Source organism: Trichomycterus rosablanca, chromosome 4 (assembly GCF_030014385.1).
Source record: "Trichomycterus rosablanca isolate fTriRos1 chromosome 4, fTriRos1.hap1, whole genome shotgun sequence".
In the NCBI taxonomy this organism is placed as follows: domain Eukaryota; kingdom Metazoa; phylum Chordata; class Actinopteri; order Siluriformes; family Trichomycteridae; genus Trichomycterus; species Trichomycterus rosablanca.
In genome coordinates, this window is record NC_085991.1 from 24,468,920 (window position 1) to 24,489,869 (window position 20,950).

General features: G+C 39.5%; 1 protein-coding gene across 1 annotated transcript in view; it reads left to right on the top strand.

Moving 5' to 3' along the window:
* Window positions 1-17,519, top strand: part of nsmaf (neutral sphingomyelinase (N-SMase) activation associated factor) — a 28,085-nt gene extending 10,566 nt beyond the window's left edge. The window contains exons 10-31 of the mRNA XM_062993119.1: window positions 282-411; window positions 506-577; window positions 1,674-1,782; window positions 3,911-4,087; window positions 4,965-5,044; window positions 5,805-5,895; window positions 6,008-6,071; window positions 6,168-6,219; window positions 6,312-6,432; window positions 6,896-7,027; window positions 7,130-7,172; window positions 8,336-8,502; window positions 8,656-8,764; window positions 8,879-8,937; window positions 10,256-10,323; window positions 10,446-10,513; window positions 10,624-10,747; window positions 11,525-11,608; window positions 14,730-14,880; window positions 14,996-15,098; window positions 16,128-16,237; window positions 16,332-17,519. Of these exons, the coding sequence (XP_062849189.1) occupies window positions 282-411; window positions 506-577; window positions 1,674-1,782; window positions 3,911-4,087; window positions 4,965-5,044; window positions 5,805-5,895; window positions 6,008-6,071; window positions 6,168-6,219; window positions 6,312-6,432; window positions 6,896-7,027; window positions 7,130-7,172; window positions 8,336-8,502; window positions 8,656-8,764; window positions 8,879-8,937; window positions 10,256-10,323; window positions 10,446-10,513; window positions 10,624-10,747; window positions 11,525-11,608; window positions 14,730-14,880; window positions 14,996-15,098; window positions 16,128-16,237; window positions 16,332-16,426 (2,209 nt within the window). The 3' untranslated portion in view covers window positions 16,427-17,519. The remainder of the gene's footprint in view (window positions 1-281; window positions 412-505; window positions 578-1,673; window positions 1,783-3,910; window positions 4,088-4,964; window positions 5,045-5,804; window positions 5,896-6,007; window positions 6,072-6,167; window positions 6,220-6,311; window positions 6,433-6,895; window positions 7,028-7,129; window positions 7,173-8,335; window positions 8,503-8,655; window positions 8,765-8,878; window positions 8,938-10,255; window positions 10,324-10,445; window positions 10,514-10,623; window positions 10,748-11,524; window positions 11,609-14,729; window positions 14,881-14,995; window positions 15,099-16,127; window positions 16,238-16,331) is intronic.
* Window positions 17,520-20,950: the final 3,431 nt, after the last annotated feature.

Genomic DNA, 20,950 nt, shown 5'->3' on the forward strand with positions numbered 1-20,950 from the left:
TTTACACATAAATTTACGGAGCTTGATTAGTCAACAACCAACTGCTCATTTAAGACATCCCTTAAGGCAGTCAGAGTTTGTGCCACTTGGTGAAGCTAGGGATGGATAATGTGGTTATTTCTGACAGTCTGATTGGTTTAAAGCATTCTAACCAAATAGAAAGATTAAGCGGGTGTAGGTGGTCAAACAGCCAGCTTGGACGGAAATAAAGCAAAAAGACTGAAGCTTACATGGCTGGCAGAAGTTCTTGGCTGTGAAGCTTTTTATGTGTATGTGTGTAGCTTTCAGAGTGTGACCGAGCAGCCGCATATGGAGTGTGAGGCTGAGATGGTGTCTCCTCTGGTAACCAACCCCGGCCATGTCTGCATCACTGACCACAGTCTCTACTTCCAGCCGCTGAATGGCTACCCTGTGAGTTCCTAATGTAGCATCACTTATCTGTATAGCTCGTGAGGTACAGGGGACTGAAAGTTAACTTTTTTCACTATTGGTGTGTGTAAAACAGGATTCAGCGGTGCAGATTGGACTCCACAGCGTCCGGCGCATCTACAAAAGAAGACATGGCCTGAGACCACTGGTGAGTCATTTCTGCCTCTAGATAGATATTTTTGCACTATTATTAAAAATACATTATGATACATTAGGAAATCATCACATGTTTTAAAACATAATAATGTAATTAAGATACAAAGTACCACCTTGATTACTCCAGTTTTTTCAAGTGTAAATTAATTTAGCTAGCTGGTCGCACTCAGGCTTAAAGGGGAACTGTCACATTTGGGTATTTTTAAAACTAAATGATCTTGTATAATCTCCACACTTTAAAAAATGCCCTTATTTACCACCAAAAACCCTTTCCATAGAAAAAAAGATCTTTATCAGTGATATAATTGTATATGTTTCATGCTCACCCTAATGTCTCTCTCTCAGGATGCCTCAAAGTGGCATTAAAAACTTACTGGTTTGCTTCCTAGGCTCTCTGCTACACTGTTTTTTATCTCATCTATTAATACCTAAGGTACTGAGTATTTCTAACAAAAAGAATTGTGTTTTGTGTATTGCAAGACACTTCAAAGACATGATTAAGTGTGTCTGAAGAGTTTCTGACCTGTACTGTGGCAGTGCCGTGCGTCTGACTTTTGCATTAAAAATCTGAATAGTTGAGGATGACTTGAAGCATAGATAAAATAACTTCTTGTGACACAATATTAAAGAAGCATATTTGCAACAAGTGTGGGAAAGTGATCACTGGAACTTTTTTAGGACAAAGGTTTTACTACGTCTGGTAAAAAACAAATACAGCATTTCATAGTAAGAATATTATAATTATTATTATAAGATTCAGTTTTTAGGATGACTAAGGGCTTGTGACTGACGTGAGCCCTAAAAAATAACTCTTTTTCGTTTTCTGATTAGCAAAAAGTAAATTTTCAGAGAACCTCTGTATTGACTGTCCCCTTCTGTTTATATGGAATTTTGGATTTGCCCTCAAATCAGGTGCAAACACTATTTGCAAGTATAGAACTTTCATGTCTTGTTTTAAAAAATGATCTGCTTACCAAATAAATGACAAGAAATGAAACTAAGACAGGAAAGCGAAAATAGAAAAAAGTCCGTCAAAGGTGTTGCAACCTAATAATGGCGCAATTGTGATATATGTGCATGTGTGTCAGGGGCTGGAGGTGTTTTGTACAGAAAATGATCTGTGTTCTGACATCTACCTGAAGTTCTACAACACAAAAGATCGGGATGAACTTTACTACTACATCGCCACTTACCTCGGTATGTTACCCACTCACTCACAGTCTGTTTCAGTGTGGAAAAATATTTACATCTTTATTTTGGAAAAATCTAAAGGACAGTTTCCCTTTTTTACCCTAACTGTAGTTGATAAATGTGTATGTTTGAAGTTTTAGTTTTGCTCTGTAAGGAACAATTAAAGGAAGCTTTAAGCCTTAAGTAGATTGGTTCTGGCTTTCCACCCAGATGTCACCCTGTTTTCTTAAAAATGTACACTGCATAGCCAAAATTATGTGGACACCACTCCAGTCTATTGGGTTCAGTTGTTTCAGCCACAACCATAACTGGGGGGGGGGCGCGGTGGCTTAGTGTCACCTCACAGCAAGAAGGTCCCGGGTTCGATCCCCAGGTGGGGCGGTCCGGGTCCTTTCTGTGTGGAGTTTGCATGTTCTCTCCGTGTCTGCATGGGTTTCCTCCGGGTGCTCCGGTTTCCTCCCACAGTCCAAAGACGTGCAAGTGAGGTAAATTGGAGAAACTAAATTGTCCATGACTGTGTTCGATATAACCTTGTGAACTGATGAATCTTGTGTAATGAGTAACTACCGTTCCTGTCATGAATGTAACCAAAGTGTAAAACATGACGTTAAAATCCTAAACAAACAAACACAACCATAACGAACAGGTGCATGAAATTAATTATATTAAATAAATGACCTGCTTTGAGGCAAACAATCTCAGAAAGGTTCTCTCCTGTTTCTGCATGACTGCGCTGCTTTGCACAAGGGGATTTCCATTAAGACATGACTAGATGAGTTGGTTGCCAGCCAGGCCTTCTTGTCCAATGCAAAGTCCCACAGACACACTTTAAACAAAGCTGGATCTTAGAAGTCACTTAGATTTACATTTACAGCATTTAGCAGACGCTTTTATCCAAAGCGACTTACACAATGAGTTGAACATGATGAGCAATTGAGGGTTAAGGGCCTTGCTCAGGAACCAACAGTGGCAACTTGGTGGTGGCTTGAACCGGCAACCTTCTGTTTACTAGTCCAGTACCTTAACCACTGAGCTATCACTTAGATGGTAGTGCACTGAGCACTACCTGAGCATATAATACAACACTGAGAGCTATTCCTTGTTAGATAATTCAGCATATTCAGTATACTACAAAATTAAACTAGTGAAGGAGTTTTTGGGCGTCCTTAACCATAATACCCCAGATCTGGTTAATGCTCAATCTACACAAACGACTATCTTAACAAAGGAAGGGCGGGAAAGGAACTGTAACAGTGACTTTTAGTGTGACCCTCCATACTAGTTAAAGTTCCCTGCAAGATTCTGCTGCTGGCCACTCCAAAAAGTGGAAGTGTGTGGGATGACAAAAATGCTAAATTTGGGTATCGAAATTCTTAAGTAAAAGAATTGTGGATTTGTCAAAATGTTTCTTTAAAGATTGCAAAGTCTTAATGTCTTTTCAATAAACTTCTGCATTTACATGGTATATTTTGCCTGTTTCTTTCAACCAATAAGCAACCGTCATTAGTCTACAGCCTGTTACAATATAAAATACATCACCAAATTTAATGTTAACAAGGCTTAATTTTTTTTTAAGCAAAACACAGTGTAAAGTACTAAACATAGCATTAATGTAGAACAATAAACACTGCGAGCAGAACTAGTTCAACATTAAGAATGTAGATTTCATGTAGCCAGCTTATCATGATTAAAGGAACTGCAGTCAGTATATTAAAGCTCTTTCTGCCAACATTAGTGTAGTTGGTATGAAATGATAAGCAGTTTTACCTTTTTAATGAGACATGGTACAAAAGTCCACATCATTTTTGTAGAAAAAATGGGGGGTGCAGATGATTAACATGGAGTCAGATTCCATTCTAATGCAAAGCAGCTTCCATTTGTGCTTTTGATGTGTAGTAGTTTCACTAGTAGTTTTCTGCTAGCACACCAGCACTGGGATTCTGAGCTCTCTGAGTTTAATCGTCTGGGCTCTCCATGCGTGACTGACATGTGTCAGCTGTTGGTAATGAATAATTATTTAAATAATGACATTTGTCAGTTAATGGCTAATTGGTCTCTAACATTGGGTTTTAGATGTGGATACCATATACTAAACATATTGTTTAATATTTGTTATTGTGTTTGATTGAGACAGAGAACCACGTAGCAGAGCATACAGCAGAGAGTTACATGTTGCAGTGGCAGAGAGGCCACATCTCCAACTACCAATACCTGCTTCACCTCAACAACCTGGCAGATCGCAGCGTTAATGATCTCTCCCAGTACCCTGTGTTTCCCTGGGTCCTCAGCGACTACACTAGTCCTCAGCTAGGTGAGCCTTAAACACACAGCAGTTTGTTGTTTGCAAACAGTAAAAAAACAAGATATTTAATGTTTTAGCTAATCAGCTTTATTGGTGCTTGTATCACTGAGCACTTTATTAGGTACACTTATGTACAGACATTTATTGATTAGATTAACTACCATACAGATGTGGTTATACAAACCTGAACAGATGATTTTTGGGTGGTGGACCATTCACAGTACTGCAGTGTTAATGACATGTTAGTGTGTGTTGGACTTCTATATGTATATCAGGTGTAGCAGTGTTGTTGGGAGTTTTAAACACATTATTATCAACGCTGGGAGGAGAATAGTGCTCCAACCAAAGATATAAAGCCAACAGCATCATGTGATCAGAAAGAATCCACTGGTAAAAGACAAGACAAAGATTAACAGCCGTTAATCTTAAAACTGTACACCTATGATTTCCAACAGGGTATGTGTTTCTAAAGATCAGTAAGATTAAACAGTGTTTAAAAATCCCACTAACAATGCGGCATCTCATATACTCATACCAGAACAACACACACTACAATGTCATTACCATGCTAGTGTCAGTTCTAAAACTTAGCCATCATCCAAGCATCATTAAGACATCTGTGGTCCAGTGGGGCTTTTTATTTCACTTATGTGCTTTGTAAATCCTGATTTACGCAACAGTTTTAATACAAGAGCAAATCCATCAGACTTGAGGCCAAATCTGATTGTACAAACGTTACATAACGGCTTCAGGTCACTGTAGCCTTATGACAAGAAGTTGCCAACAATAATAATAAAAGGGCCAAATTTCAGAGGTCAACATGGTAAAAGTGTAGAATTGAGAAGCTTATTATTCTAATGCCTCTGTGTGTGCTTGTTTCCTTTAGATTTGTTAAACCCTGCTTCGTTTCGTGACCTCAGTAAACCTGTGGGAGCCTTAAACAAAGAAAGACTGGAAAGATTACTGGTAAGCATGATAATATGCATATGATTGGCATCATGTTGGGCTGCTTTTTTATATTCGGTTGCTATGTAGTTTACATGAGCTATTTAAAATTTAAGGCTTACATTAAGCATATGTAAGTTAATAGGATGAAGTATCCACACCAAGTGATTGCTAAGTGTGAACACACACAAGCTTTACAGTATTTGTGACTTGTCGTCCATGCCAAACCATAATACCAGCATTGCAATGCTCTAAATATTTGACTTCCAACTCTCTCTGCAGAACAGACAATCCCACTCCTTCAGCCAGATTCTTTTCTTTTTCCTACTTGCTTTTACGTTACACATCAGTGCACAACTTTGATTGCTCGCTTCTTGTTGATGTGCATTTTTGGACATGGTATTATTATACCCATTGTCACTTCTTGCGTGTGTTTTCGTGACAAAACGTAGTTTGAGAGACCAGATAGACTCGTCTGCGATTGACCTCCCAATGGTAGATTGTGTAACGTAGATCAATCGTGTAGTGTGAAATCAACAACGACTTAAAAGACTCCCGATTACAAGAGATCAAGTCGTGTAGTGTGAACTGTACAGCGACCTGAACACTTTTTAAAGTCGTGTAGTGTGAACTATACATATCTATACTATTAATATTGTACTGTTAGACCTACTGTTTAGTACGGTATGGTGTGGTTTGAATAGCAGTCTGTTTCAAGCTCCACCTGTACTCAGCACTGATTGGCTAGTTTTAATACTGATCAACACTGTTCTTTTTACAGGAGCGTTATAGGGACATGCCTGAACCTTGTTTCATATTCGGTAGCCACTACTCCTCACCTGGATATGTCTTATTCTACCTCGTCAGATTGGGTGAGTCACACTGCTCCTCCCTCCTCACTAACTGATGCTGATATGTGAATGTAAACAGAATTTGCTCAGTAGGTGTGATATGTATGTCAGTAGTTTTACTTTTTCCCTAAAGCTCCAGAGCACATGCTGTGTTTGCAAAATGGCCGGTACGACCACGCAGACCGAATGTTTAACAGGTACCATTGTACATGCACACACATTCGTACTGTATTAATGCTCTTCCCACTGTAACTACTTATAATGATAATTAATGCCTGTGTGTGTGTGTGCAGTGTTAGCGATACGTGGAAGAACTGCTTAGAGGGAGGAACTGATTTCAAAGAGGTGAGGGCCCAAAAAAAGTGTTGCAAAGTGACACTTTTTAATCACAGTTGCATTTATGTCTATGTTTGTGTGTGTGTATGTTTGTGTTTTAGTTGATTCCTGAGTTTTATGGAACAGAAACCAGTTTTTTGAAAAACACGCTGGGTCTAAATCTGGGCCGGAAGCAGTGTGGTGGCCGTGTAGGAGATGTGGAACTTCCTTCCTGGGCATCAGGTACTTCATCTGGCTTCAAGTCATTTCATAATTTCTGATATTGAATATACTTGCTACCAAGACAGATTACAGATTAATATTCTACCCGAACAATGTATGTGGATGGCACGACACCACATCTGCTTGTGCTTTCTAAATATCTATTTATATATAAAAGAGTAGGGCGGCACGGTGGCTCGGTGGGTAGCACTGTCGCCTCACATCAAGAAGGTCCTGGGTTTAATTCCCAGTTGGGGCAGTCCGAGTCCTTTGCATGTTCTCCCCGTGTCTGTGTGGGTTTCCTCCCACAGTCTAAAGACATGCAAGTGAGGTGAATTGGAGAAACAAAATTGTCCATGACTGTGTTTGACATTCAAAGACCTGAACTGATGAATCTCGTGTAACCAGACAGGCTACCATTTGATAGTTCTGGGTCAGTGAGGTTCTAATCCAGTAAACACCTTGTTTAAATGTGTGTGTGTAGATGCAGACGACTTCTTACAGAAGCTGCGATCTGCATTGGAGAGTCAGCATGTGTCTGAGCATCTACACGAGTGGATTGATCTGATCTTTGGCTACAAACAAAGAGGGAGTGAAGCTGTGGCAGCACACAATGGTACATACGCACTACACACTGGACACACAGATGTTTACGTCAATCCATAGTGGTACACATGTACATACGGAAAAAGATCAACACACAACTTTTTGTTTTTAGTTTTCCATCCGTTAACATATGAGGGCGGCATTGACTGTGACAGGTGAGTCATCATTTTTATTACAAATGTTATGTATTCAGCTTCAGAATTATTGGCACCCTCGCTTAATTAATGGTCTCACCAAGAAAATAATGTTATACCAACAACAAACAATATATTTTTTTTACTAGTGCACACAGTATTTTTTAGAAGAGCCTCTACCAAACAGTTGAGATGATCACAAAAATAAAGCAACTTTTCATTTCAGCTGCTAGCTTCAAGTTGACATACAGGTTAGAAAGGCTGTTCTCTTGGCCGCTCAGGTGGCGCAGCGGTGAAAACACACGCTGGAACCAGAGCTTGGATCTCGAATACATCGTAATGAATCTTAGCTCTGCCTGCTGGCTAGGCTGAGCAGCCACATGAACAATGATTTGATTGTTGTTCAGATAGGGGTGGGTTTAAGCCGGATAGGGTCTCTCTTTCATAACTAATGCAATTGCGACTTCTGCTGGCTGATTGATGGCGCCTGCACAGAGATGAGAAAAGAGTGCTCTCAGGGTGTGTCTGTCTGTACACAGTGCTGGTCCGCAATGCACTCGTCAAAGTGCAGGTGATAAAATGCATACGGCTGCTGCCCACATGTCGGAGGGGGCCTGGGTTAGCTTCGTTCTCCTCAGTCAGAGCAGGGATCGGCATTGGTGGAGAGGAAGCATGATGCAATCGGGCAATTGGACGCGCTTAAAAGGGAGAAAAAGGGGAGAAAATGCATAAATAAATAAAAAAAAGAAAGGCTGTTCTCTTAAGACCGTCTACCAGTATTTTTGAGTTGATTTCAACCAAGGAGTAGATATGGCCCAAACAAGATAAAAAAATTTTTTATTCCACCTTATTATTACCTTTATACCTTTAGACTTAAAGTAAACTCAACCAAATGGTTGAGCAAACCATTAAAGGGTTAAAATGAATAAAACAAGGTAAAAATTTTGTTTAATTAGCTCACACACATGTAGGACTAAGGAATTTTTATTTATTTATTCTCCATTAAAACAGAAAGTCAGGGATGATTGGTTAATTAACTACTAATTAACCACAGAACATTTTTACCTGTCTTTACAAAATGTGTCAATAAAGTTGATTGTTTATTTATGTCTTTTAATGTTTATAATTTGTTAATTTAATTATTATGTTTGCTTCTGTGCATCTGTGTCCTGATGTCTGTGCAGTATTGAGGACCCTGAAGAGAAGATAGCCATGCTAACACAGATTCTGGAGTTTGGTCAGACTCCTCGTCAGCTTTTCACCACTCCACACCCTCAGCGCATCACCCCTCGATTCCACAGTGTTTCTACAGGAACAAGCAACAGCAGCTCACCCAATGACCTTTCACCAGGTAAACTCTTACAACTTTACTCACCAAATTAAAAATGAGCACACGTATAAAATGTGTAAAAGTACTGTCCATAGAGTTTTAAATAAAGTATTTTTATTGTGAATAAACGTACTTGATGTGTGTCTGTGTGTGTGTGTGCACGTGCATAATCAGGTTCTCCCAGTACGGAATCGTTTGAGGATCTGACAGAGGAGAGCAAAACTCTTGCTTGGAACAACATGAACAAACTCACACTGCAGTCCAGTCACAAGATACACAAAGAGTAAGTGTGTGTGTGTGCGTGCGTGCGTGTGTGAGACAGAGAGAGAAAGAGAAGGATAGAGAGAATACAGTTTAAACGATGTATAATAATTTCTGTCTTGTGCTGGTAACTCAGGGCAGTGACCGGAATTACAGTGACTCTGAATGGAGCATCAGCTTTCACAACATCTCAAGGTAAAGCAACACCATTATGAATGTTATTCACACTCATGCAAAAGTTTTAACACCCCGTTTCTGTTGCATGTGTTGTTGATTTTTTTTAAGTTAAAATATTAAACACATTCTTTGTACATTTTAATGCAACAGTGCTGTTTACAGACCGGATTTTCCTTTTTCAGTAATAAAGGTGCTTTTTTCAAAGTTAACTGCAACAAATAAAACAAATAAACAGAAATTGTGCATTAAAATTAGCAAATATTTAGGCACCCAGGTGGTGCAGTGGGATGGTCCGCTAGCACACCTGTGCCAAGATTCTGAACACCCCGGTTCGAATCTCGGCTCTGCTACCGGTCGGCCAAGCACCATCTAGCGGGCACAGTTGGCAGTGTCTGCAGCAGACACAAATTGGCCATCGTGTCTGCTGGGTGGGGAAATGACCGGACTAGTGGGTGGGGTCTTTAAACGCTGTGCAAGGACCCTGGTTAGTGGATAGAGACGCCTGTGCAGAAGCAGAAGAGGCGTAAAGAAGGGGTCCGCTACGACTGCGCACATGTCGGAGGTAGGGTGGCCACATTCATAGTCACAAAAAGGAGGACATTACACCCCAAAAAGGAGGACATTACACCCAAAAGGAGGACGTCATATTAGGAACAGGGGGACATGATACTGCAACACACAGAATGAAACCAGAACCCATATAACAGAGTTTTTGACCAATTTAAGCAAGAATTCTATAACAAATTACTGTTTTACTCACCAAATGTTGTGTCTACTTTTCATATTCAAGTCCGTTCATCACTGCCTCCAAAAGTTTACTTTTTGGCATTTTCACAGCGTTCCTGAGCATGAGAACTTACTAATTGACTCAGGTAGAGGTGTATGCAGAATAGAGCGGGCAGGCGAAATTCAACCACCCAATTACAGACTAGCATTTAGAGGGCGGACCTTCTGTGATTGGACAGTGGTAGCACTATAAGCAGTCAAATGAGGCTGTTAAACCAATGAAATAAGCATTTGTTTTGACATGTACCTGAGCCAATGACAGATAATATTGATCAAAAATGAAACCAGTTCACTCCAAAAAGAGGATTTTTAAGTGTCTGTCCTAGCGTTGCGTGGATGGAGGACTGGCAGCTGAAAAGCCGGACTGTCCGACCTAAAACCGGACGTCTGGCCACCCTAGTCGGAGGGCACATAAGCAATATACCCTCCTCGAACGCAATCAGGGATCCACAGCAGTGAATGTTCCTAAATATTTTCATAATACGGTGCATAAAAACCTCTATTAAATTAATTACAAAATAAAAAACTACAAAATGCGTGTTTATTTCAGACTCTACATTAAAGATGTTTTCTAAAGAGACCAACGCGCTTCAGAGGAGTGTGTCCTTTTCAAACATGGTAATTTGCCTATGCTTTCTTAATCAATTAATTGTAAACAACTTAGTAAATAGAAAAGTTTCAGTTTTCTCTGGCCATGGTCTCAACACCTTTTAATCAAAATACTCCTATTCTCATTTTAGGCGTTATCTTCTTGTGTGTTGCTGCCTGAAGATAAAACAGTTGTTTGTTCTTCATGGGACAATAATGTGTGAGTATTTTTTAAACTTTTGTATCCTTTTTATTTTATGAATATTATTCACTCCTTCACTTTTCCCTTTATGGTTTCCTATCTTTGTTTCCTTTACTCTCTCTGACTAGGTACTTTTACTCAATAGCCTATGGTAGGAGGCAGGATACCCTCATGGGCCATGATGATGCAGTCAGTCAGGTTTGCTGGAGAGACAGTCAGCTCTACACAGCATCGTGGGACTCGACTGTAAAGGTACTTTTAAAAATGAAGTCTAGCCAGAAGTGCTGGTACATTATATTATTCAGCTTTTAGCCACACCTTTTACTAAGAGGTGTGTAAAATTAAACATACAGCCAGGCAATTTCCATAGGCAAACAGTGGTGGTAGAATGGGACTGAATAGCTTACTAACTTTACACCTGCCTTGGTCATTCGGTGAAAAATGGCCACAAGCTAACAGTACACAAATAACAGTGTGGGGTCATGTTTCAACTTGCTTATAAAAGAAAACTGGTGTTGAATGCCAATTTTTAGCTGGAATAGTATAAAGCACACTGACACAGTAGTAGTATAATGCCTAAATCTGGGTTAGGCTGTAGAATCCTACAGTTACAACTGAGGTCAACTTCAGAGACACGTATAAGAGACTCAGACTGTCACTTTTGTTAATAGGAAATCCAAAACCCACCAAAAAGAGGTCTGTCATGAATTAGAAGCTGCTGGAACACAGGGGTCACTGTCCACAATCAAGCGAGTCTAAAATTTTCCTATGAAGGAAAAAAAGCCTCTGCCTACCAGTGGTCAGATAACTAGGCACTATGCTCATGCCACCCCTGATTTAGCAGCATTCATTGTCCAGAGTGGGATTTCGAGGAAGCTTGACTCACTGCAAGGCTGACCAGGATAAAGCGGTGGCACAACATGACATTAAATGGGGAAAAATGCTTGCACCTCATAAACTATGTTCTATCACTCTGACCTGCTCTGATTTTGTGCTGAATTTCTTTCCACTATGTTTATGTTTGAACAGGTGTGGAAGTGTGTAGCTGCAGATATGTCCAGTAATAAGAGGACACCGTTTGAGCTGCTTGCTGAACTGGAGCATGAGGCTGGGGTGAGTGCTTGTCTAGCAAGATATTCGTGGTTATGCTTCATGGTCAAAAAAGTTGGGACACACAATAAATTTATCCTTACTGTACAGCTATATCATTACTTTTAAAATGAGGTATTTTAGAAATAAAATTAAGTATGGCCAACTGTGGGTGTCGCTATCACAGAAAACAAATCTAAAATGCAGTGGTGTATAAAGTATAAAAGTACAAGTATCTGAAAGTAGTAAAAGTAGAGGGTGGCGCGGTGGCTAAGTGGGTAGCACTGTCGCCTCACAGCAAGAAGGTTCTTTCTGTGTGGAGTTTGCTTGTTCTCCCCGTGTCCGCATGGGTTTCCTCTGGGTGCTCCGGTTTCCTTCCACAGTCCAAAGACATGCAAGTGAGGTGAATTGGAGATACTAAATTGTCCATGACTGTGTTCGATATAACCTTGTGAACTGATGAATCTTGTGTAATGAGTAACTACCGTTCCTGTCATGAATGTAACCAAAGTGTAAAACATGACGTTAAAATCCTAATAAACCAACAAACAAGTAAATGCTATTAATAAAAACTCGAGCGGTCAGAATTGCCTGTAAACCGCCTGAACAAAAGGGCCTAGCTTACACCTACAGAAAAACAAGGTCTTCACAACATAAGAATTTATAGAAAAAATACATTTTCTTCCTTCCCTCCGAACATGATTTGTGCCAAATCATGATTATAATCAGCTGTTGTCAACAGGTGTTCTACTTTCAATAATATATAAAATAAGTACATTTAATATCAGAAAATTACTTTTGATACTTTTGGTACATTAAACATCAGATACAGATAAAGACTTTTACTTAAGTAATATTCTAAAAGGTGACTTTAACTTCCATCAAAGTAAATTTCTAGTAAGATAATTGTACTTTATACACCACTGCTAAAATGCTCTTCATTTTCTTTTCCCTCGACTCAAAACATTAACATTACACCTACATTATTGTCCCTGAGCAATTGTCCCAAAGAAACCAAAACTGGACAGCGAATGTAGAAGATTTCAGATGCACTGAGAGAGTTAATATTTTTTAATATTCTGACGCTGAGGTGTTTAACATTTGGCATTTAGCAGACACTGTTATCCAAAGCCACTTACAATTCTGTGAGAGTATACAGTCTAAGCAATCGAGAGTTAAGGGCCTTGCTCAAGGGACCAACAGTGGCAACCTAGCAGTGGTGGGGCTTGAGCCAGCGACCTTTCGATTACCAGTTCTGTACCTAACCTTTTTAGGCTACAACTGCCCCTTTAAATATCCCAACAACACTGCTACACCTAAAACACTCATACCAGTACACCACACATTTGAGGTGCTGAAAATAGTCCACTACCTAAACATCATCTGGCAAGTAAAGTTGCTAAATAAAGTGTACAGTGCAACAGTCAGTAAATGTATATATACCTACAGGTCCTTCTCAAAAAATTAGCATATTGTGACAAAGTTCATTATTTTCCATAATGTAATGATAAAAATTAAACTTTCATATATTTTAGATTCATTGCACACCAACTGAAATATTTCAGGTCTTTTATTGTTTTAATACTGATGTTTTTGGCATACAGCTCATGAAAACCCAAAATTCCTATCTCAAAAAATTAGCATATCATGAAAAGGTTCTCTAAACGAGCTATTAACCTAATCATCTGAATCAACGAATTAACTCTAAACACCTTTTAAAAACTCCTTTTAAGGCTTTTAAAAACTCCCAGCCTGGTTCATTACTCAAAACTGCAATCATGGGTAAGACTGCCGACCTGACTGCTGTCCAGAAGGCCATCATTGACACCCTCAAGCAAGAGGGTAAGACACAGAAAGAAATTTCTGAACGAATAGGCTGTTCCCAGAGTGCTGTATCAAGGCACCTCAGTGGGAAGTCTGTGGGAAGGAAAAAGTGTGGCAGAAAACGCTGCACAACGAGAAGAGGTGACCGGACCCTGAGGAAGATTGTGGAGAAGGGCCGATTCCAGACCTTGGGGGACCTGCGGAAGCAGTGGACTGAGTCTGGAGTAGAAACATCCAGAGCCACCGTGCACAGGCGTGTGCAGGAAATGGGCTACAGGTGCCGCATTCCCCAGGTCAAGCCACTTTTGAACCAGAAACAGCGGCAGAAGCGCCTGACCTGGGCTACAGAGAAGCAGCACTGGACTGTTGCTCAGTGGTCCAAAGTACTGTTTTCGGAAATCAAGGTGCCAGAGTCTGGAGGAAGACTGGGGAGAAGGAAATGCCAAAATGCCTGAAGTCCAGTGTCAAGTACCCACAGTCAGTGATGGTCTGGGGTGCCATGTCAGCTGCTGGTGTTGGTCCACTGTGTTTTATCAAGGGCAGGGTCAATGCAGCTAGCTATCAGGAGATTTTGGAGCACTTCATGCTTCCATCTGCTGAAAAGCTTTATGGAGATGAAGATTTCATTTTTTAGCACGACCTGGCACCTGCTCACAGTGCCAAAACCACTGGTGAATGGTTTACTGACCATGGTATTACTGTGCTCAATTGGCCTGCCAACTCTCCTGACCTGAACCCCATAGAGAATCTGTGGGATATTGTGAAGAGAAAGTTGAGAGACACAAGACCCAACACTCTGGATGAGCTTAAGGCCGCTATCGAAGCATCCTGGGCCTCCATAACACCTCAGCAGTGCCACAGGCTGATTGCCTCCATGCCACGCCGCATTGAAGCAGTCATTTCTGCAAAAGGATTCCCGACCAAGTATTGAGTGCATAACTGAACATAATTATTTGAAGGTTGACTTTTTTTTTATTAAAAACACTTTTCTTTTATTGGTCGGATGAAATATGCTAATTTTTTGAGATTTTGGGTTTTCATGAGCTGTATGCCAAAATCATCAGTATTAAAACAATAAAAGACCTGAAATATTTCAGTTGGTGTGCAATGAATCTAAAATATATGAAAGTTTAATTTTTATCATTACATTATGGAAAATAATGAACTTCATCACAATATGCTAATTTTTTGAGAAGGACCTGTATATGTATGATAGGTGTCGCTTATAAAAACAGTGCATATCTGTTTCCTACATTTATGTTTTTTTCTATGTTGATTAACCTTTAAGGGATTAAATGAGTGATTGTGTTTTTGTGTGCAGGTAAACACCATAGCTCTTAACCCTGCTGGTACGCTACTGGCTTCAGGCACAAAAGAAGGCACCCTCAGTATCTGGGATCTTGCCAGCTTCTCCATCCTGCATCAACTTACCTGCCATTCTGGAAATATCCACCAAGTGGCGTTTAGTCCTGGTGCTTCTATTTGTTTACTTTGTTCTTTATATGTAAACATGTTTGTAGCTAGATTATAGAAAATTCTTACAGTCCGAACTAATTATATTTGTGTGTGTGTCTGTCTGTCTGTTAGACAGTAGAAATATCCTGAGTGTGGGTGAGGATTCATGTCTAAAGGTTACAGACGTACAGACCGGCATGCTCCTCTCGACGATTCATGCTGAGGAAGAACAAAGGTAAACTTGTCACACACTTAATTCATCCAAGTGTAAGAAGTGTAAGAAAAGCAACATGCATTGTTTGTCCACCACCCTTCCTTGTAGAAACGAAACTCGCCTAACACACGCCCCTTCTGACGTATGTAGTAGCCAACCTCTTCTTTTTACCTGCACGATACACAGAGAGCAGTATTGTATATGAAGAGTCACGCACTGCTCTCTGTTATTCCTTGTCTTTGTGCAGAGGCCAAAGTAGAATTAAATGCCTTTATTTGTCAGATATTCTGTACATATACAGACGTACAGTACAACGAAATTCTTTCTTCGTGCTTGTTTGGAAGCTGGGGTCAGAGCGCAGGGTCAGCCATCGTACGGCGCCCCTGGAGCAGAGAGGGTTAAGGGCCTTGCTCAAGGGCCCAACATTGGCAGCATGGCAGAGCTGGGATTCAAACTCTTAACCTTATATGCCTGGCAGGTCGATAGCATAGCTGAGATTCAGTATTGAGATCTGAGCGGTGGTGGGCTGGCGCATTAGACTGCTGTGCCACCCGAGCACCCCCAAAAATCACAATATTTACCTGCTGGTAAGTGACCAATAACTTACTGTGACAAGTTCTGTTAAAATGGCATGGTGTTCAGTGCATTTGGCTTTTCCATTATTTCCCTTTCTGAAAGGTCACATGATCTAAACACTAATGCAGCTGTGCTGTCGATTTGACCAGGCATAAACAGAGGTACAATTGGCTGTGCCCTAGGAAGGGTTTCTCATTGCTGCAGCAATTGCTGCTTCTGCTGATGGGTCGAAGCGGTATGCTCACTGATTACCTCTGGCAGGTTAAAAGAAACAGCTGGCAACTACCTGCATGATAGTCTCCAGCTATTCTCATTCAGGGCAGTGTGCAACCACGGGAAAATTACAAATGGGTAATCGGACATGACCATGTTTGAGAATAATAGATTTAAAAACCATGAGTTTTAATGTTACATGAATAACACTGGAACGTCACAGAAGCAATTTTTTTAACCTTTCTATTTTTTGGAGGACAGGTGTTTCTGTTGGGATGGCACCACAGTGTTGGCGGGAGGTCAGTCAGGAAATCTGCTGATCTGGGATCTACTCAACAGCAAAATCACACACAGGATTCCTGCTCACTCAGGTACCCACAAACACATTAGTTTAAAAACAACAACTAAACCAGCCAATCATTAAAGGTTACAAGCTTGTTTATACTTACATGAGCTCTATTTCAGGTCCTGTCTCGTGTATTTGGATGAATGAACAGTGCTGCAGCATCATTACTGGAGGGGAGGATAAACAAATGATGTTTTGGAAACCCCAGTTTTAACCCACACCAATGCATGAACTCCCATACAATGACATGTGCTGGACACTATTTGATTTGAAGGTTGTGTTTTATTATTCTAGTCCTGTGATCATGTGAGCATAAATCTGATACCAAGCCAGCACAACACACTATACACTGAGACACAATCAGAAACTCATCAGGAATTACATTTACTTTTAATATGCAGGACTTGTGTAGTGAGAGCAGTGCTTTTTTAGATCTGTATGTAAAATTGCCATTTGGTTGTGTATTTTTTATTATTATTTTATATTACTGTTTTATCACTCCGTTTTATTCTTAGTCAACAGCAAAAAGGTCCTGACTTCAGTTCCCAGGTGGAGCAGTCTAGGTCCTTTCTGTGTGGAGTTTGCATGTTCTCCCCGTGTCTGCGTGGGTTTCCTCTGGGAGCTCCGTTTTCCTCCCACAGTCCAAAGACATGCAAGTGAGGTGAATTGGAGATACAAAATTGTCCATGACTGTGTTGGACATTGAGATGTCATATTATGTATTTAACCAAATCCTACTTCAGTCCATTTGATTATCTGCACAGTCATTATTATTACAATAGCAGTATCACATTTATGCTCACAGTGTATGTTTTTCAATAGCTTTTATGACCTCCCATTTAGACTATATTTACATAACCAAACGTGCATTAGGGCCTAATGTAAAATTTTTTCACTGTAATTGTTTAGTGTTGCAGTAGTGCTAAAGTTACATAAACTAGACCAACATATTTTTGACCGTTCAACCAAAAGTAAAACAAAATGCTTAACATGAATGCACATGCTTTGCACATGAATACAAATATTAACGTGTGATCATTCAGGGACCTTGCACACAGTGTTAGTAATAGGCTCTGGATCATTATACTCTGAGTTACTGAAGATAAAAATAAATGAGGTGGATTTTTCCTTTAAGGTCCTGATCAGAACCTGCTAGTATAGCTGCAAACATACCAAAATGAACCACTGTAACTGTTCATCTAGAGAATTTTAGTGATTATTTTAATGAATATACCGCTATAAGAGTTGGACAAACTGGCCTAATTGTGGATTAAATCATTTTAACATTTATTCAATCTAACGTTACATTTGTGATTATAAAACTTGAACTCAATACAGTTAAACAGATTAATACTGTCATTTTAATAAAGTACAATACCTATTCTGCAGTAAATCTCGTATCAAAGCAGCTACGACTTGGTCGTCAAGGTTCTGATATTTATCTTAGCTAGTTAGTGATACGTAAGTGATGTAATTCATTTTTATTTCGGGAACTGCTCAGCAGTCAGGAGAAAAGACTATGCCTTACATTTTATTTAAAAAAAAAATCTACTCATAGGTTTATGTGGCACAGTTAAAGTCAAAACTCTACATACACTTGTAAGTCACTTGTATGTCTGGCACATTGGGGATTTCAATGATTTCTACAACTGTGTTTTTGGGTCATTGTCCAGCTATGCTTGTGAGGCCAGCTCTCATTCTCATAACTAGATTTTCAAGCATTGTCGCCTCACAGCAAGAAGGTCCTGGGTTCGATCCCCAGGTGGGGCGGTCCGGGTCCTTTCTGTGTGGAGTTTGCATGTTCCTCCGGGTGCTTCGGTTTCCTCCCACAGTCCAAAGACGTGCAAGTGAGGTGAACTGGAGACACTAAATTGTCCATGACTGTTTGATATAACCTTGTGAACTGATAAACCTTGTGTAATGAGTAACTACCGTTCCTGTCATTTACATTTACATTTTCGGCATTTAGCAGATGCCTTTTTCCAAAGTGACTTGAACAGTTACAGTATACAGTCTGAGCAATTGAGGGTTAAGGGCCTTGCTCAAGGGCCCAACAGCACCAACCTGTCAGTGGTGGGGCTTGAGCCAGCAACCTTTTGATTACTAGTCCAGTACCTTAACCACTAGGCTACGGCTTGCCCTGTCATGAATGTAACCAAAGTGTAAAACATGATGTTAAAATCCTAATAAATAAACAAACAAACTAGATTTTCATCTTGAAAATGTTGCATTAAAATTTGGCTTTACATTTTATTGTAGCCACACCTGCAATTCCTGTAGAACCTGGCTCAACATTGGAAGAATTTAATCCACAACACACACACACACACTAGACACTGTCATAAACCTAAGTACGCAATCCAGATCCTAAAAGTGAATGTTCCAGACATTTACATGATATACAAGTCTATTACAAGTGGATGTAAACGTTTAGCTTTAACTGTATCTACAAAATTATTATGCATCTAAGTAACAATAACTGTTTATTGTAAAAAACTGTGTGCAATAGTTCATGCAAGTATACAAAAAAACCTTGTGTATCTATCTATACACACGCACATTGATTTTTATTTTTGATTATTTATATATTACTCATGTTATTGCAGAAGTCATTCTGTTCTTCAGTGAAGAGTTTTTTCATATCTAGAAAGGTCAGTAAAATAAAAGCGATGCTTGTATAAAAATTAATTCAGTATCTCATTACTGTACAAAATGCTAATAAAGCTGAAAGACATCGGTGTAAATTGTACAGCTGTATGATCTCTACAAAGAGAAATATGTGGATGAAAACAAAGTCATCATGTTTTAATGTGTGTTTTAACAGCTACTTGATTTATATTTAAACATTTTGTTTTTATTGTTTTAGTGGTAACATTCCTGAGCTTTATTGGGCTCATGACACGTTGAAGATTATGTTTTTTGTGTTTTGCACTAAATAAAAATCACAAACTTTCATGCAAATGTCACTGCTGTAGAACGTTGATTTTAAACAATGTAAGTAAGTGATATATATTACATTATATCAGCCATTAAATATCACAGTGGCCTAGGAACATTTTAAAGGTCGCTGGCTCAAGCCCCACCACTGCCAGCTTGCCACTGTTGGGCCCTTGAGCAAGGCCCTTAACCTTCAATTGCTTAGACTGTATACTGTTACAGTACTGTAAGTTGCTTTGGATAAAAGCGTCTGCTAAATGCCAAAAATGTAAATATATATAGGTTAGATCATTTCTCTTGACGTTCAGTAATAGTTGTTTGACTAGCTAACGTCTACTGATTTCAGTACCGGATTTTTCAGCCATGAAGAAATTATAGCAACTGGAATGAGTGGTGTTACTCATTGGCACAGAACATATGGTTAAACCATTTTCAGAAGTCTGTAGTAAAGCATGCGTTTTGTCAACAAAACCAAATTTCTACTGTTTGAGGACTAGAAATACCTGGGTACACCTGACCAGCTGAAGTTTGCCTCTCAATCTCAAATGACTTCATATTTTGGTGATTATTTCATATTACTCAATCTTGCTGACTTTTTTTTAAAGATGTAAACTTTGTAGATTATTCATTTTGGATGCGTTTTTAAAAAAGTAACAGTTTTAAACAGGATACAACTTAAAACAACTTGAAGGATTTGCTCAGGGGCCCAGCATGCAACTTGGCAGTGGCAGGGCTTAAACCCTTAACTAAACTTATAAGTAAATTATCAAGGGTTCTGTCTCTTAATGTATTGAGTCATCACTGCCCGACAAGTTTATTTAATTGTCAAATATACACCGATCAGCCATAACATTAAAACCACCTCCTTGTTTCTACACTCACTGTCCATGTTATCAGCTCCACTTACCATATAGAAGCACTTTGTAGTTGTACAATTACTGACTGTAGTCCATCTGTTTCTCTGCATGCTTTGTTAGCCCCCTTTCATGCTGTTCTTCAATGGTCAGGACTCTCCCAGGACCACTACAGAGTAGTGGGTCATTCTCAGCACTGCAGTGAAAAGTGGTGTGTTAGTGTGTGTTGTGCTGGTATGAGTGGATGAGACACAGCAATGCTGATGGAGTTTTTAAACACCTCACTGAGAATAGTCCACCAACCAAAAATATATCCAGCCAAGAGTTGGATGGGGTAGTGTCCTGTGACCACTGATGAAGGTCTAGAAGATGACCAACTCAAACAGCAGCAATAGAAGAGTAATCGTCTCTGACTTTACATCTACAAGGTGGACCAACTAGGTAGAACTGCCTTTCAAATCACATGCTAATACTAAATAATATATGCACTATATACAGTAGCACATATTGCTAAAAATTACAATCACATAAGATGTAAATTAAGTTCTCTGTGTTTAGCTGTTCATCACAGAGGCCATGAAGAATTAAATTAATGCTAAATAAAATGGGAGCTGATATTCACATATAAACAGTAGGATTTGCATTGGAGCTCACTGCCATGCTGTTACCTGTAAGAAAGGATACAAAAGGTACACCAGCTCTTGTTTTGAAGGGAACACCTTACGGCGAACAGAAATAGACAACATAATTCTATACATTCATTTAAAAGATTTAGGTTTTGCTTGTGTTAGAAGGGTCATTCCTACAATTAGGTGCCTTTTGTGTCCCCAGTACTGATCATTGTATTTAAAATGACTGTATACATACTGTTTTAATCTCTTATATAGCAGAGGTTTTCCCATGTCCCCAGTGATGTACATTCAGATTTAGTGATGATATATGAGGTT